We start from the raw sequence: 19,338 nt of genomic DNA on the forward strand, positions 1-19,338 counted from the left end.
AAACATTTTTGATTCTGAAAAATGTATTTACATATTTACATGAAAGGGGGCGGGGGTAGAGTGTAATGGATGCACTGTTCTGCGTGTTTGCTCAGGATTTCTCTTTTCGGTTTACGTAATGCGTAACAGGAGGGTCACGTGACCCGGCTGACGAGTTCGGTGAGTTTCCGTTAGCTGCGCGAGGACGATGGTCAGCGCAGGCCGTGGCTACGGTGTGTGTGTTATAGAAGAAAAAGTCGCTGGAAGTACGGCAGGAGAGAAACAGTAAACAATAAAAAGCAAAGTAAAAAATAAACAAATAAACGAGACGGGGAATAATGCCTCGGATGTTGTAGGGGTTTTTGAAATGGCCATAAGAGAGCTGAAAGTGTGTCTTCTAGGGGTAAGTGGAAAAACTTCCTCAGCATTCTTCTACCCGGATTCTTTAGAGATCCAGCGACCGAACAAAACGCGTTGTTTTCCCTCGTCTTAAACAGTCTTCAACACATAACAAACTGTAATTAGCTATTAAACGTGCTATGGTTTGATTATTTGAAGCCATTCTGATATTCACATATTTGAGAGGAAAGTAGCTAGCCTAATTAACGCTTTAAAAAAAAAAAACAGTCGTTAGAAGTCGACCGGTGACGCCATGGCCTAATCTGCATATTCATTGTATCGTCGTGGTCATTTGCATATCAAAGAGTGTTACATGTAGAAGGAAGGAAGATTTCCTTAAGACACTTGGAGTGGAATAGAAAAGACTAAATGAACTATTTATTAGGGAGGTAGTATTAATGAATACAAATACGTTATTTGGGATGAACAGATAATGTGTACTAAATAAATATGATTAGGATGTGTTTCTGGGTGGGGTTTTTTTTTTTTTTTTTTTTTTTTTTTTTTTTTTTTTTTTGAAGACATGCCAGCAAGGTTCACAGGAAACATCTGGATCCTTTGAGACTCGATCGAACTCGGCTGATGTAGATGAAGTTGAGGAACTGTCTGGTCTATAATTCACAGATCAGAAGTCGGGTGCTTTCACACCTATTAGTATTAAGTTTCCGAGTCCAAATCAGAGTGAACTTTATACGTTTGGGTTGTTTTGGTAGAATTAAGGATGTGACAGCGAGGAAATTTTGACAACGTGTGACAACATCGGGAATACCGGTATCACCATGGGTAGGGGCTGGCGTCTTTATGAACGCACTTCGCTTTCGAATTAACGGCAATTCGGAGGCGGCAATTGCTTGAATAGTGGGTTCATTATTATTCTTAATGAAAAACACAACAACTACAAAAACAGTACAATGACAAACTCGCATATTAAACACAGAACTTTTGAAACTAAATCTTCCGCCATCGTCTCGTCAGTCAGCTCGCCTCACTCTTGTCACGTGATAAATGAAATCTGGCCCCTGCTGATCTGTGCTGTGAGTCTGACTCATTCGGCTCACGCTGAATCGAGCATACGCGATCAGATTTTAATTGTAGCACCCGTTCTCTAACCTGAACTAAATGATTTATATTACTATAAAAGGGGAAAAACGACAGTGGGGCGGTGCCGTGGTGGGAAAGTGATGTAATCAGTGTGTGGCCCCAACACCGGGAACATAGACTATCGCAGCAAGCCTAGTTAGAATCCAAAAGCTATAAAAAAAAAAGGATGGAAAAAGGCAAATAAACCATTACCAAGTGTGTATAGAAGTCGTAAAAGTCACCTAAGCTCAGAGAACAGAAATGACTGGTTTAAAACTGTTTGTGTGTCTCATGCACTGTTTATTTTCTCTTTTTGTTCGTCAGTCCCAATCTTATGTCACATCACATCACACATCAGGTTGTTGACTTCTGTAGTACACTGGCACATCCCAACATCTCACAGTCATCTTTTTAAATGGTGGCATGGTGTCGTTTTCACATTTAAGAAACGGGGAAAAAAATTATTTTAATCAGCAGTAGTTTTTCATATGTAGGTTCCCAAAGCAGACTGCATTTTTGCTTCACTTCCTGTATTTGGACCGATTCTGGATCGGATCACTTTCTCACTGCGTTAGAGTTAGATTGGACCTCACTGAGATGGTCTCGGACCGGCTGTTTTGGTGCGCACCGGAGTCTGAATGCTGTGTTCTCACCTGCACAAACAAACCGCACTGAAGAGGAAAACACAGCAGGGTTTGATTCAAACGGACTCAACCCTGCATATGTGAAGCACCCTTTCTAACATCTGCTCAAAAATCACTAGACTGAGTCACTTAAAGGGGTCTAAAAGTCGCCAAATCTAGCGCGGGAATTCACTAAGTTGGCAACACTGCCCATTTGAGCAGAAAATCACATTTCAGGAATGTCCACAGTAAAAATGTATACCAGCCTTTACACCACCATCATTATCATCATCATCTGGCCTGCTCGAGCCAGAGAGCACGCAGGTTACGTCCCAATCTGATTACCAAACTGCCAAGTAGCACATTACCTAGTGTGCTGATTTTGCATGCCACTAGTACGTCAGTATTCATTTTGGGACGTGGTCACATATTTGTGGTCCTGCTGTGCCATGAAAAAAAAGATGTGCCAGAGAAATGTTTTTGTTCCTCCTGAATGGACCTGGAGGAAGAAAAATAAACCCCCAAACAACAATGTTTTCCATTTCCTCTTTTGAAAACGCAGGACACGGGCGTGGGGAAATCAAGTATTGTTTGCAGATTTGTCCAGGACCACTTTGATCACAACATAAGCCCAACTATTGGGTAAGTACATGCTTTGGAATATATAAATTCATATATTGTACCCAGCATTAGACCCAGGTGTGTCTTTAAAGGTCTAGCATGCCGAAATTCATGATTAACCGTTGAAAGAAATGTGCTCATAAGCTTGATTTATTAGCGGCACAACCAGCCTCATCTCGTCTCCTTTGGTGCTGGAATGCTTACCGTGTCGGATGTTTTCATGAGTCAGCCCAGAACAGCTGAGTAAGGAACTTTTTATGTCTCAGAGTGGTTTAGATAAGTACTTCATGATTTACTGCTCCCAAATGAGCCACTGCAATAAATCACTGTGGGTATTGCATGAAAATGTAACACATCAGCTGTGTGCATGTAGTGTTGTTGAGATCTGTAGTGCATTGTAGTACATCCCAACATCTGGCAGTCATCTTTTTACTTTCATAAATGTGGCACTGGGTTGTTTTCACATTTACGTAATTAAATCATCATCATCATCATTAGGAGGAGTTTTCCATATGTACATTTTTCTCTGGTTTTTGATCAGACAATAACAGCCAATGACAATCAGATTATGTGGCCGTGCTGTTTTCATTTAGCAGTTTCAGTGGCCTGTTAGAAAGCTTTACGTTTGGTTCATATATCTCTTGGTGGCGTAGAGCACCTCGAGTCTGTAGTGTGTAGTACTCTTCTGAATCCCTGTACATGTGCACCGAAGATGTGGTCTGGCTGTTGGTAGGAAATATTTTATTAGGCATATTAATTAGCTTGAACAGATGCTAGAAACAGTGAGAACACTGAGGAAAATACTGCACAGTGTAACTTAAATAGCGTCTTTACGTAACACTAGAGCTCATAGCTAAAATGATAGCCGAATATGTTGCATCAGGAGAGGATCAAGCCTTGGGCTACATAAAGATGCATTAATCTACATACACTATATGGCCAAAAGCCTGACCATCACATCCGTATGTGGTTCTTCCCCAAACTGTTGCCACATAGTTGGAAGCACACAACTGTCTAGAATGTCTTTATTTCCCTTCACTAACGTGAACTGGCCCAAACCGGTTCCAGCATGACAACGCCCCGCGCACAAAGCGAGCTCCATGAAGACATGGTCTGCCAAGGATGGAGTGGAAGAACTCGAGTGGCCTGCACAGAACCCTGGCCTCAACACCACTGAACTCCTTTGGGATGAACTGGAACACTGACTGCACCCCAAGGCCTCCTCATCCGACATCACTGCCTGATCTCATTAATGTTCTCGTGGCTGAATTTACACAAATCCCCACAGCCACGCTAAATCTAGTGGAAAGCCTTCCCAGAACAGTGGAGGTCATTATAACAGCAAAGCGGGACTACATCTGGAATTGCATTCTCAGAAATCATATAAGGCTCTGATGGTCAGGTGTAAACACTTTTAACGCTTGTAATTAGCTTAATTAGCAAGATAGGCATAACCTACTGTGTTCTCGTTCATTATGCTAATTATTAGAGGATGACGTAGTGACTGGATACGTTTGAAAGCAGAACTGGAACACTATGCAGTATGAATAAAATAGCTCTGAAGGTGTTTTTGCCTAGATTGGCCACTGTTAAATAAATCACAGATGATGTGACAAAATGAAACCTAGATACAGAAATACCGAACTCCCCTTCGTTTCTACTTCTGACAAATCCTGGCTAGGGATGCTCTGTATTAACGTTTCAAACACATAGGTTTGTATGACCTCGATGTGACCTTTTGTTTTTCTTGCTAAATTTTAATATGGCAAATGTGAATGGAGGGAAAAGAGCGGGATTGAATTCGGGAAGAGGACATTGAATGTTTTCAGTTTGCATTTCTGTGTAGGTCCATGTATTCTTAATGAGTGTAGAGAATGCACAGACATGTTGATAGTTTAGCTTTAGTACAACAATGATATATTGAAAAATCATTACACAGTAGTAACAGTTACAATTCATGAATGTAGAGAACGTGAATATCCGCGTCTGCTTTGCATCCATGCCGAATGATCAACTGTGGTGTTAAAAATGGAGTGAGAATGTAAAAGACTATACTTCCTGCTCATTTCCGATTAAAATCAATAACAAAGAAGTTCAAAGAGCTTCCTCCTGTTCTCATCCACACTGTATGATGTGTCACACTGTTTCCATAACAGCTCATGGTTTTGTATTTATGTACCAGGGCGTCGTTTTTAACCAAGACGGTCTCCTGCGGCAATGAGCTTCATAAGTTCCTGATCTGGGACACAGCAGGGCAGGAGAGGGTGAGCATCTCATCTGTATACATTCTGTACACCTAGCAGTCAACGTCGTGTTGCAACCGTGAACGTCAAATACCGCATGTTAAGTGTGTCGGAACATTTTGAGGTTGGTTTTATTTAAAAAGTGATGCTGTTTTCAAAACAAAGTTTCTGAGTCTAAAGGGACGTTCAGACCTAGATGAGGTTGTGGAGGAATACTTCTACCCTCTAGCACTCATAATAATCAGATGTTCTTAATATTAACTCATTTACATGCTTGTTTATGAAAAAAATAACACCCACACTGCGGTTAGAGAGCACTCTTTGTAGAGAGATTTTTTTTTGGTCTGCTTAGTTTTAAAAACTTTGATTCTTTTGCGTCCAGCTCTGAATCTCAGGAATGTAGACCTCACAGATGAGTAATATAATTCCAACATGTATTATGTAACAGTCCAAAGAATCCTAATCCTAATATAAACTTGTTTTGTTATTGCATGCCGAAACCATGAAGTTTTCCCATGTTTTTTGTAGCAATTCACTAAATTTCAGATTCAGTACTCTGATTGTTAGCCTACTGGGAGCTGTTAGCCCAAGGCCATCTTGGGGGGAAAAAAACCAATCATTTACTGCGTTTGCCAGACACTCTTATTCAGAGCAACTTACATTTATACATCTGAGTAGTTGAGGGTTAAAGGCCTTGCTCGAGGGCCCAACAGTGGTACTTTGGAGGTGCTGGGTGTTTGAACTCATGACCTTCTGAGCAGTAGTCCAACACCTTAACTACCACTGCCCATCCCTTATCCCTGATCATCCCTTACATCTAACTGTGGTCCTTTATGTGAGTTGATGCTTGATGGACTAATTGATGCTGTAGTCTCGTGCCAGTGAGAATATCCCAAATCTACACCAGACACGTCATAGTTATGTTTCCGTACAACCCACTCTTAGGAGAAAGTGCAACTGTGCACTCCGGGTTTAATCTGTTTTCTGCAAAACCCAGCACTCGATTATAAGGTTTGAGTAGGTGAATTTATAGTTGCATTCACATTATTTTTGTTTTGAGAGAGATATTCACTGTTTAGTGTTTAATAATTAAAGCCTAATTCGAGAGCTACCAGAATCCTCTGCTGACAATCACCCACCCCCCTCCCCCCACAAGCCTCAAATCAAACTTTCCTTTTAACTAATTGCACTTTCCTGTTGCTCATTACCCCCTTCCTGTTTAATGTCCCTCGTTTTGTAATTCGCATTGCTATACAGGTTTCTATAATAAGATATAAGATCAAGATCAGAAAATCTGCTCTAGACTCCACTATATCTGCCAGTTGTAATTATAAAACCTATCAGATACACACACACACACACACACACACACACAGTCATGTGAATAAATACACCCCGTGGAAATTGTTTGTTTTTTTTGTTTGTTTGTTGTTGTTGTTGTTTTTTTTTATATATTTGGAGAAGCAAACATTTTTATTATCAATTTTAATAATTTAAATTAACAACAAAAAAAGATCAGTCAACATGGCAAAGTAAGTACATTCCTACATTGATCACACCTTCAAATCCATATAATTAGAATCAGGTGATTAAGATTGGGTGCCAGTGATCAGAACCTGCTAGGGAGTGCAGGTGGAACCTGTCTTATTTCTACCCCTCTCATATCTAGTGTCTGGTGTTCCCTTTGTTATTGGTGTGTGTAGTGTCATCATGCCAAGATCTAAAGAGTTCTGTAATGCCTTCAGAAATAAAGGTTGTGGATACTTAGGAGTCTGGCAAGGGATTTAAAAAGATCTCCAAATTATCATTCTGTTGTAAGGAAAATAATGTACAAGTGACACAGATTTCAAATGAACTCCAGGACTGGCCGTCCCAGCTAATTCAACCCAAGAGCAGCGCGTCTGATGCAAAAATATGTTTCCAAGAACCCCAAAATTTCATCAAAGGATCTGCTAGTAAGTCTTGCAGCTGTTGGTGTCAAAGTGCAAGTGCATCAGAAAGAGATTCGCAAAGGCCAGGCCTTTTGGAATAATGTGCTCTGGACAGACGAATGAAAGATAGTTGTTCGGCAACAGTAACAGCAGACATGCTTGGCACAGACCAAAGACAGCTTTTCAGGAGAAGCACCTCATACCAACTGTGAAGCATGGTGGTGGAAATGTTATGGTTTGGGGTTGCTTTGCTGCCTCAGGGACCAGACAGCTTGTATTCATTGATTTAGCTATGAGTTCTGCATCATATAAAAAAGTGCTTGAAGATAATGTGAGGCCATCTGTCCAAAAGTTGAAGTTGGACTGAAAGTGGACCTTTCAACGGGATAACGATCTTAAGCACACTAGCTAATCCAGCAAGGAATGGCTCAAAAAGAAGAAATGAAGGGTTATGTGATGGCCTAGTCAAACCCCGGATTTGAATCCCATTGAAATGTTGTTGGGGATTTGAAACGGGCAGGACATGCAAGAAAATCCTCAAACATCTCGCAACTGAAAGAGTATTGCATAGAAGAGTGGTCAAAAATTCCAGCCAGATGATGTCAGAGACTGGTGGACAATTATGCAATACGCCTACAAGAAGTTATTTCTGCTAAATGGGGCAATACTAGCTTCTGAGGCAATGGGTGTACTTACTTTTTCAACATGATCCAACCTGAGTTAATACTAGTGTTTCTATAATAATAATAATGTAGTTTAAACGATACCCTAGGAAACCTGAGATTTGCAATAATTCAGTATAATGCATCTCATTAGTATCTTTGTTTCAGGATTCTCTCCTACCTTTTTCTTAAAAAACTAAATGATTGAGAGTGAAAAGCGGAGCTGATGTAAGCAGCCAGCTAATTCTGATTGGTACTTTGATAGGATTGATGTCACCTACCAAATATAGTCCTCCCCAACTCGAATCCGCCAGAAGAAAGCAGCCGAAATTCATCAATCTTCTAACCAAGAAAGAGCTAAAGTATTCCTTCTGTTGTAGTCCGTGATAAATTCACTGCAGCAGCTATATATCACAGTAAGAAGCTAATTATGAAAATGAGTTGACATGAGACACATATAGGTGACAAATGAAAAGAGAACTGATGCTTGCAATGCTTGCATCTAAAATCTCTGTCTGAATGTTCAGGGAGTAATTGTTGTGCTTCATGTGTCTTTCATATGGACGGGCTCCATTTTATTCCCACAATTACATGACTATTCGTATTCATCCATGAGCAGATGCCAGTATTGTCTTTACAGGAATGGTATTGTGATTATACCCACACACACAGTGACCACATGCTCTTAGTTCTGCATGCTTGAGGCCAGAGGTCTCTCTCTCTCTCTGTCTGACTTATTCACCGATTTTGATGGAAGTGTTAGCGTGTGTGGAAAATGCTGAGCAGGTATGTTGTTTGCGCCGATGTTGCAAGTGCATGACATCACTAGAAACCATGAGATACACAATTCTTGGTGAGGTATTTCCTCTTTTGTCGACTCGTGGACTAGACAGTTGTCAGATTGCGGCACCAAATGTAATATAGAACAGTGAAAATAACCATGTTTTGAGACAGACCAAATATTAATAATGGCTTTTAATTTTTACCCTTTGAATTATGAACTGTCTAATAGATTAAGATTATTTAAGTAACCTCCTTTAAATACAGTATATATGCTTTGCTTTCTTGCAGTTTCACTCTCTGGCCCCGATGTACTACAGAGGGTCTGCTGCTGCCGTCATTGTGTATGACATTACCAAACTGGTAAGTTCCTCTGCACAGTTTTACACTGTTTAGCCTTAATTTAAGGGAAAGTAAGTATTTGGACACATATCTAGAACTAAAAAGAAGCACAGAGATGCGCACCTTAAACATTTAGACAAATCAAAATTCTTTGGAACAATATACTCTGGTCAGACGAAACAAAACTAGAACTCTTTGGCAATAATTTAGCTCGTCATGTTGACGAAAGAAGAGTTGCACATATGATCCCAAGAATATCACACCCACAGTGATGTACGGAGGTGGGAGCATCATGATCTGGGGATGTTTCTCTACAAACGTTATTGGGGCATTATAAGGCGTTGAAGGAAACAGGAATGGAGTGATGTACCGGGATATATTAGAGGAGAATTTGAGCTCATCGGTGAAGAAACCGAATGTGGGGAGAAGATGTTTCAATAAGACAAAGACCCCAAACATGCGGGCAAAATATTTCAAGAAGGCCATGCATGTCCTAGTCAAGCTCCTGAGTCTATAAGAGCGATCTTCATAATCTTGGGGAATTGAAGACTATCTGGCAAGAGGAATGGGCCACAATTTAACCACAATGCAGCAAAAACCTAATTAAAGTTCTTGCCATAGATGTCTTGAAGTTATTGCCAACAGCAGTACTAATGCAACGGTAATAATGTTGGTCATTTGAGGTGTACTTTTCCCCCGTCCATTTAGTTTAAAAAAAAAAAAAAAAGTCTTTGTTTATGCTTATGAATAGAGCTCGACCGATAATCTTAAGCATTTTTCCATAATCAGATATCGATTTTGTACGATCGGATCCACTGATAAATGAGAATTTGAGAATTGCGCTTTATTTAACACAGCCATTAATTCACAAATGAGATGTGTTACATAAATGCTTGATATGCTGTTTAGAGACAAACTCATGGAGTCACTTAATCTGTTTACCTCATCAAAGCTTTTTTTTTAAGACACTTTAGTAACAGTACACTTTATTTTTATTTTTTTGCACTCTTTCAGACCCCTCTATTTTTTGGTGTATAAATAAGAGGGTTTTTTTTTTCTTTTCGTATGCAAGGAGAAAGGGAAATTGACGACATTGTTATAAATTAAATGGTTCATTCAGTTCAGTGGTGTTGTTATCATTGTGTCAAAAACATAAGTAAAACTATAAATAAATATCAGTTTTGCATATCGGTTATCGGGTACATAAATATGCAAATAATCTGTATTGGTATCAGTTATAAAAATCTATATCGGTCAATCGTTTTAAATAATAAAAACAAAAGTGACATAATAATTATTTCCCCTCACTGTATCTACTCGGTTTATGTGTAGAAGGACAATTCACAAGGTCACAGAATACATTCCATACAGGCACAAGATGGATTTGCACATACATTACTGTAGCTTTGAAGAGTTGGTCAAGTTTCTTCTTCTCTGCAGGACTCCTTCCAGACCTTGAAAAAGTGGGTGAAGGAGCTAAAGGAACATGGCCCAGAGGATATTGTGGTGGCAATTGCAGGAAATAAGAATGACCTGGGTGATATACGGTGAGCATCTAGCAGTCTGAGTTTTCCTGGCTGTCCCTCTGCAGTTTAGAATGAGTTTAGATATTAAAAAGTTTTGGGTAGGGCTTTGACATTTTGCCTAGAGTTTACACTTTGTGGTATCAGTCAGTCATCAGACCCACTGGTGGAAACTGTAAAAAATAGGGATATGTATGGATCAAACGATGGAGAACTACCAATCTAACCAAGGTGAATATTAAAATCTAGGACTGTAGAAACAACCCATATGAACCATTTAGGTGGACAGCTATCCAGCCTAGAATTTTTAATAGCCTAATTAATGTAACATAGCATTATCGAATAATAAGACAATCTCCCAGTATTATGTGTTTAAATATACTGCTTTATTAACCCTGGACTTTACTGGTTAGATCTGTTTTGTTTTGTTTTGTTTTATTTTATTAAAGATCATGAATATGGACTGACTTTCCCTGTCCGTTTTTATTAGACTTGTATTCCCTGTCAAATTGAGGACAGCACAGTTTGACAGCTTTGGAGTTGTTTTGTGCGACGCTGACCCGATTGCTTCGCAATCTTTGCAGGGAAGTTCCCACAAAAGACGCCAAGGAGTTTGCAGAGTCGATCGCAGCCATATTCATCGAAACCAGTGCTAGAAATGCTGTCAATGTTGAGGAACTCTTTCAAAGTATTAGTAAGTGTTGCTTGATTTGATCCCGATAAGCCTGGAGTCATCACCTAAGCTTAGAAAGGTACTGAGTTGATATCATATATCCGCTTCCTAAAGGTGTTTGTGTAATGGACAGTTAAGTTCAGTAACCGATAGCAGAGTGCATGCTGCTATAGTAGGGATGAAATATTGCGCTGATATTATAACTGTAAAGATTGGTTGTGATTTTAATATCTCCGTTAATCGGCTCACTATGAAGACATGAACACAGTTATAATATCACTACCAGCCTCATTAACCTTTATGGATATTCAAATATTAAAATTAGGCACAAGGCACATCTCTACCATGGAATCATTTGTCATGTATAGACTGGACACAAGTTTGGACACAATGTCTTTATGTTAGGTTTCTAAGACAAATTTCGATTTCTAAGACAAATGTAAATTCGGAATTTCACGCCTATGTATCCCTTCATTATTTTAATTAAAATGTATTTTAATAAGTAGTCCTTTTTTAATTATATCCCCAAACAAGTAGTTTTTATTTAGAACTTTATTTAGAACATTAATGAGCTTCTTTTAAGTAAAGCTTCCTGGTTGAGAAGAGGCCAAGAGTGTGCAAAGCTTCATCAGGAATACTGTTTTCTTCGTCACTGTATAAATCCATGTGTGTTATTTCATAGTGTTCATGTTTTAATGAATATTTTAAAATAGTAAAAGTAAACAAAACCCCTCTGAGATCAGGTGTGTTCTAACTGTCGGTAGTGTATATTTACCAGCATGCGAACAGAGGAGATGCTGGAATGCAGCGTGTGGTAATCAATATCCAAATGTTTGCTCTGCAGGTCGGCAGATCCCCCCGCTGGAGAACACAGACGTGGACAGCAACGAGTCGTTCAAGATCACGCGCCAGCCGCTTCCATCATCTAGACGCTGCTGTTAGAGGAGTGAGAAATTTGGCTTGCTCTCTTCCTTATAGATGGATATTTAATTTACCTTTATAACCATCATAACCTGTAACCTAAAGTTAGCCTGACTTTACTGCTGAAGTGAAAAGAGTTTAGATTCAGCAGTTTTAAGCATACAGTAGCTTAACGAATTTACAAAAAGACACAAGGCAGATTGAAGAATATTTCCAGTGTCCAGTGTGGAGCAGAGTTAGCTGGCTAACTCTGTAAGATTCATTTCATAAGGAGCAGAGCCATAGATCTTAAAGCATTGGTGCCAGACTCCAGTGCTGTAACTTCACAGTCCTGAACAACTTAGAACTCAAAAAAAAAAAGAAGACAAAACCCTGAAGTCTGATTGTGCTGTCCGTCTCTGTTTAATGCTGGTCCAGTATCAGCTGGCTGTGTCCAGATGTTCTTATTCATAACGACACGAAAGACAAACAAACCCCAAAAGCATGAGTCCTGCTCTTAGGATTTTTTTTTTTTTTTTTTTTAACACTTATCAGAAAGCAGAATGGTTTTAAAAACTGCTCAGAGTGTTTACATTAGCCTTTTATAATCAGGTACTTTACCAGCTCTCTCAACTGACAGCTATAATATCCACAATATGTAGAATATAATCACAGTGTCGCTTGTAAATTTAATGGCAGATTCACACGGATTTGTCAGTTTACCAAGTCCAAGTCAGAGCAAAATTGATCTATTTGCTGTTTGATTTAGTTTGGGTTCACAATGCTCAAAATTAAACATAAATGTGAAAAGATGAGGGGTTTATAGGCTTGGGAGTGTACGTGTAAAACTCTTCATTCATCGGTCAAAACTATTGCGACGAAAAAAGTAACAAGCAAATGCAAAGCGCACATAGAAATCACATAAATCACCTGAGTACGGAGAACGCATAGCCGAGGCTAGATAACTGATTTGTTTACATGACGAAACAGTTTGTTTATTGTATTTTATATGCGGTTCAAATATGCAGAATACATGGCATGCCTGCAAGGCTACAGCTCTGTCTTTTGGTTCAGTATGCACCTCGTAGCTCTGTTTAGCAGCTCACATCTACAAAATAAAAAAAGGCCACCTGAAACCCAAAATACACAGCATATTTAATTTACCTCCTGTATTTGGGTTGATTCGCTTTCTCACTGCAATCACATAGCGATAGAATTCAATTAGAAGAGGACCGAGACCGCCTCAAAATGCACGTGATGGACCGGCTGTTTTTGGGCCGCACCCAAGCACGATTGCCATGTTCTCACCTGCGTAAACGAATCACTCTGTGGGAGAAAACACACCTGGATTCCATTCCAACGGAATAAGCAAACATGGCCAGAGTGAAAGCACACTAAGAGGTCCTATTTCAACCGAAACCAAGTTAATGAGGTAAATATGAACCAGATGGGATGCAGCCAGTGCTCAGTGCTCAGTCACAGGTAGATGGTTAAGGATATAATAGCCTGTTAGGAGTCAATACATCTTAATAAGCTTAAGAAACGCTACACTTGTTAAATATGAGATTTACAGTTTTAGTATTCCTAAAGTATTTAGTATTCCTATTCGGTGCACTAATGATTTTTTTTTACCAGGAGACATATTCCAAGTAGAATGATGATCATTCCTGTTTTGTAATCTCTCATCATTCATCATCGTCCTCGGCTGTTTAAATGTTTAAACGTCAGCAGTATACATGTAGGATTTGTAATATTTGTAAGAAGCGAGTGCGTTCTTCAGGTGTGAAGTCAATAGCTGAAAATCTATTGTGCAATTCTGCACCAATGTATGGGTCTTTTTATAAATGCTGCCAATAATTTGTACAGGATGCTCAATTATACAAAATACTTGTAATTATTACTAATCCATGAAGTGTCTTAAAAGTGCGGTACTGTAAGAGATGAAGCCGCTAACACTTACAGTAGTTAGCATTGTGCTTTGAATGTGCATGCAGTCTACAGGTGCCTTAAGTATTCACAGATGTAGTTGGAGAAGTCAATACAGTGTTTAACATGTAGGTGTTAGCAGTCAGGCATTGATGTATTTATCAAGTATGCTTGAAATTGAAACTGTTAAACAAAGCATTGTCCATTTCTAGATTGTTCACGCTAAAATTTTGTATGTTTTACATTTTACTTGTTTCGTATTAATTAGTCTTACGGTCGAGTGCAGATGTTTGCACCCTCAAGGTTTTTGCCTAGGGGAAATGTAAGTGTATATTAAACCCATGTAAAAAATAAATCAGATTGTTGCCACCTTACAGCTCCAGGGTCTACGTTCAGTCCTGGACTGGTTACTGTCTGTTCTGGCCCATATCCAGCTTCTCTGGTTTACTCCAACTAAATTGCCATTATGTGTGAATGTGTGTATTATTGTTGATTGACTTGTATCCCCACCTCATATTCAGTGTCCCCAGGATAGGCTCCAGTTCCCCCAGTGACCCTGGTCACTGATTAAAATTGTGTATCTTGTAAACAAGACAACAATCTTAAACATAAGGCAGAAAAAGTTTCAAAATTATTAAAAATGTCAACATTTTGCCTAGATCCAAGTTTGATAATTGGCAGAGTTCATACATAATATTCTGCCTTCATTTTGTCCTACGTTGGTGTAAACGTTTGCACATGACTCTAAATACGTTTTGTGTTTTGTTTTTTCTGCTAATCCGAATCAGAAGCACTTTGCCAGGTTAAAGACTGTGATTAGTGAACCGTCACTAGGGGGCAGTGTGAGTTTTATTCTTAAAACAGAAATACATAATGCTGGGTCTCTCTCTCTTTCTGTGTCAGAGGATGGGAAGTCTGTTCCCCTCTGATAATGTCCTCAACGCCTTTATTGTGTCACTGGTTTGTGTTTGTTGTCTTTTATCCGGATTATTAAGGAAGTATGTTGGAAGTATTTTCAGCATGCAAAGAGGACACCTAATGAGATCAGAGTCTGAGTGCAAATTGAAGTCAGTTGAAACAGCAGGTTAATTAAGAGTGTGGAAATGAAATCCTAAATAGTTAAAGCATTAAGGACGGGCTGTAAAAACACTGACTTTTTATTTAACCCTGAGAAAAACACAAACCATTTAACACATAAATCTTAATGCTGTGTGTGTTATTTTATATCAGTCTTGTCCGTATCTTATCTGCTACAACACAATGACCAAAGCATAGATGTTTTTGCTTTACGTATGCCGATGCATTAATTACCAATTCTGCCTATACTAGCGATAAGCAACAATGCCCTTATTATTTACATAAATTATTTACATCTGAATGCTGATCAGAGTAACATGTTGTAATAAGCAGTTTGTTAATAAATATGCACAGTAACGTTATCTTGCATTTTTGTATTTAATTTTATAGAGAACATTAAACATTATAATGGAAATTCTGTGATGTGTTATTCGCTTCCAATTCCAGGCGATATGATAACGGAATTAAAGGTCAGCAATTTTGTTCAAAGTTACCAAAAGCTGCTTTTAGATTTTAAACAAATGCAGCCTTGTTGCAGTGCTTCCTCCAAAGCCACGTTACTAAAACAAATACCAACACGCTCCCTTTGCAAGATGAAGTTCCTGAATTGACTGGGGGGTACAGTAGAGATACCTCCTTGTCTTGATTGGTTGGAGGTCAGTAGTACAGTTTGGTCAGGCCCGGCTTCTCTTAACGGGCCCGGGGTTGTTAAAGAGACCAGAAATGTTCTTTTAAAACAGGTATTTTGCTAAATAAAGACCTTCCATAAAACGTTCGAACATTTTCCAACGCGTTCACACACAAGACAGCTCAGCCAGTCCACATGTGAATCTTGAATGACTGACAGTTGCGCAGGTGTTTGGATCTCTCCTAAATGACCTCACACTGCCTGGAAGCCCCGTCCGCATCCTCCAGCTCACTTTTAGTAATGTTTTGTCCGGTGCTGCTGATTTTGCCATCTCTTCCTGGAAAGGTAAATGGAGAATGTTTTGAATTCATTAATGTGAAAGAAATGGTGTTCGTCTTCTTTGAATTATTCCATTGTAATATTCATTATTAACATGAACATAACATTACATTAATAAACCGAAATTTTGGCCACCGAAAATGGTCAAAAATGGTTGCTCCTGAAAGAGAAACCAAAGCTGATAGTTCTACCTGGAATAGAACAGACCTATGTCAAATTATCAATAAATAATTTTAATGGGAATGATAATTAGAAAGCGATTAAAACTAGAGATGCGCCGATGTATCGGCCAATAAAGGCTATTTTTCACGCTACTGGGCGATAGTTCAAAAACAAAATGATCAGGGCCGATTAAATCCTGTCAATCAAAATCGCGCAGGAAAACACATCGATTGCGTATAAACTCTGGCATCTGTTTCTCTCATACAACGGTATCACTGACAGTATCACTGGCTTGTTTTAGACCACATAGCTTTTTCTTTAGGTTTTACATTTGTGATGCTCAGAGAAAGTTATGAGTAAAATCTGTTCATAAATGTCCATCCGGGTCCCCTAAATCCAGTCCAGGACCAAATCAAGTGTGTGAATGCGTGTGGAGGAATTTATCTGAGCCTCGAGGAGCACTAAGTATCATCCTGACAGAGTCGTTGAAGAACATCAGAGGGTGATCGTGTTGAGGAGTAGTCTGGAGTGGGAGATACTGTCCCTGTAGTAATAAGCGTTTTGTTGGGTGTAGATTACTCATGTGTGTGAGTTAACACTCTCACTGACCTCCTGGCTTCTCTATTGTCTCATGCTTGGCTCTGTAATACCCGAGGTACCTCGAGTTAATTTTAAGCGTGTTTGTTTGCGAATATGTGTGTGACAGGTCGGCGAGGGGGAGTATTATGGTGTTTCTTCTCTTCCTCTGAGCTGCCCGTCACTCGTCTGGACTACTTAATGCAAGAAGGGCGGAACTGTACAAATGCAAAGGGGAAAAAAAGAACCGATTACTAAATGTCAGGAAAATGAGTAGCACATCACCATGGGAACATTCACGTGAAGATGGTGCAAGAATCCGGTTCCTTCACTTCAACCACAGAGTTTCTGAAGCTGCTTGATGGAGATTCAGTACGTTGGTATTATACCCTCTGCTTTCTGATGACATTAAAGGCGCAATAAGTAACATTTTTGTGTTTGATGTAAGTCTGGATCAACTGCAAGTCGCACGTCGTCGTCTTGCGGAAAAAACAAGCAGTGTCTGGGGAGCCTTCTGTGAATGCACACTGTAACCATAGCGCTGTTATTGCTTTTGCCTTCTGACTGTACCAGATGATTAACTACATACCTGCAAACTTGTCTCTTTTCGGCGAAATTCGCTGTTTTGAATCAAAATATGTCATTTACGTGAATCGTGTAGATCCAAAGAGGGGGTTTTTTTGTGTTGGGGGGGGGTGTGTGTGTGTGAAACTGGAAGCACAACAAGGGCCCGTTCTTTTATTCGTTATATCAAATGTAGATGCGCTCATGCCGCGCGAGATGGAAAATCCCAATTTTTCAGAATTCTGCAAGTGCACCACAGGTCATGTGACAAGAACCAACCAATCAGCTTCACCCTTTCTCTTTGTCCACTCTGAACCTGACTTTGAATCTCACGGAGCAGTTGGATTAGTTGGAGAAATTCTCCGTGTTGTCTGCGTGATTGAAGGGTAGGGTGCGCCCAAACAAGACGTTTTTTTCTCTCTTCTCCATAAATAAACCTAGTAGCAGAGCTTCTGTAAGGGATTTGCGGTGCTGTAAATCCATCCTGTGCTAAAACTTCCTCGTCGCTAAGCAACGGCAGACACCACAGGAGCCCAAGCGTTTACCACGCGTTTTTAGGCCCCTAAACCTCACGAATCAGAAATCCACTAATTTCCCATACACTGGAGTGAGACCACAGACGTCTCTCGAGCTGTCGTGACCTTGCGGCGTCTCATGATACGTTTTTTCCTTAACGTTACCCCATCAAACTTTTCCCAACCTGTTAGTATGCTTGTTAGCACGTAAGCTAACGTCAGTCAGTTCAGAATGAATCGGAGTACTTTAAGTTTAAGACTCGCACTGCATCCGTATTTCTGTCTGGTTTTAACGTCTGTCGTTATCGAAAGTTACTAGGGGAATAAAAACGAACACGCAATGAAAAAGACCCGCTGTGTTTTAATGAGTGATCGTGTTGACCATAGATTGCGTTTTATCTACGCTAGCCTATCCAAGGCATACCCAGAGTCAAATTAAAGCTCTTGTTCTTGTTCTTGAACCATTTGGAGTACATGCATGGTTTTGGTCTCTTTTTAAAGTTTTTTTCCCCAGAAGTCAGAAGTAATAGAACTTTGAACAGAATGAAACAGAAGCTTTTTTGTGCCTAATTTTTTTTTATTATTATTATTTTATTTTATTTTTTTGCATGCAGATGATTACAGCTGAGAGCTGTTAGCTGGAACACAATTGGACAACAGCAGGAAGCATTTCCTAGTCCAAGTTCAAATTTGTTAACACTTGTGCCATTGTTTACAGAACTTTACGCAGGGACTTTTAAGTTGACGTGTTGAAACACACCCGTGAAGCAAGATATCATTCTTATCAGCCGTTCACTGGCTACAAGATAGACAAGTCATCTCCACAGCTGGCAGCATTTAGCTTGTGCTATTCAGGTAGGAAAGAGGGAAGGAGCTTCTCTTCAGCACAGACTCTCACTGAATTTTGATGCCTATAGACAGGACATGGACGCTCCTACTGGTTCAAATGACGGGTCATTCCGGGGGTCCATTTTGAGATCTAGCGATTAGGTGTGTTCACTTCCTTATCTGATGCGATAAGCAGAAAAGGTGATCTTCTGAGTTAATTTGGAATGACGGAGCAGCAGTTCATGCGGATTTACTGATATAAAATGTGTTTTGGACAAAATATTTTTACGTAATTGCATTGTTTAGACCTTTGCCACTGTAACGAGACTGTTTTTGTCGGGATGTTATGGATCAGTGGTCTGCATTGAGGCTTCAAGGGTGAAACTTGCCTCCGTTTGGTTTTTTTTTTGTTTGTATGTTAATTGTAGCTGCTGTTGTGATTGTATCTTTAAACGGTTTATATCAATCTAATCACACGATTCTTAGCTTCCCAACCTTATATTCTGTATAACGTTCCGCTAATAACATTGCAAAAAAAGTGTGTTAAAATGAACCCTAACCCGAGGCTCGAGCAGTCTCTTTACTATACAGTGCGTATCTGCCATTTTGCAGTGGTGTCTGAAAACAGTGGGGAATATCCAGTGCACACTTTTTTAATCCCATAATGCTCTGTGCTGTTTGGATGTGATTGGTGCGCACTGTCACAGAGGAATACGGTGAGCTAAAAAGCCAATGCGCCTCCAGTGTAAATCTCTAGCATAGATTTATTCACAAAATAAATTCAATTGATTTTCCAATTTTCCAATTCTAACCATGCTGAGTTGGAATCTTTGTGTTCCTTGCTGAAACATCTCCAATTTGACATCAAAATTCTCATTTGTTCACTGACAAGTGTAGTTTGTCTTTTTGAAGGAGAAACCTTTATTCGTCACATACTATATTCTGTACATTACAGCACAGTGAGATC

At 39.5% G+C, this 19,338-nt stretch overlaps 1 protein-coding gene across 1 annotated transcript; it reads left to right on the forward strand.

Annotated features, from left to right (window-relative positions):
• The first annotated feature begins 133 nt into the window (after positions 1-133).
• Positions 134-15,121, forward strand: rab31 (RAB31, member RAS oncogene family). Its single transcript, XM_017496224.3, has 7 exons — positions 134-382; positions 2,644-2,723; positions 4,885-4,966; positions 8,610-8,681; positions 10,101-10,207; positions 10,768-10,877; positions 11,701-15,121. Exons 1-7 carry the CDS (start codon positions 347-349, stop codon positions 11,796-11,798), a joined length of 585 nt encoding a protein of 194 aa, XP_017351713.1. The 5' UTR covers positions 134-346; the 3' UTR covers positions 11,799-15,121.
• Positions 15,122-19,338: the final 4,217 nt, after the last annotated feature.

Source organism: Ictalurus punctatus, chromosome 20 (assembly GCF_001660625.3).
Source record: "Ictalurus punctatus breed USDA103 chromosome 20, Coco_2.0, whole genome shotgun sequence".
Classification (NCBI taxonomy): Eukaryota; Metazoa; Chordata; class Actinopteri; order Siluriformes; family Ictaluridae; genus Ictalurus; species Ictalurus punctatus.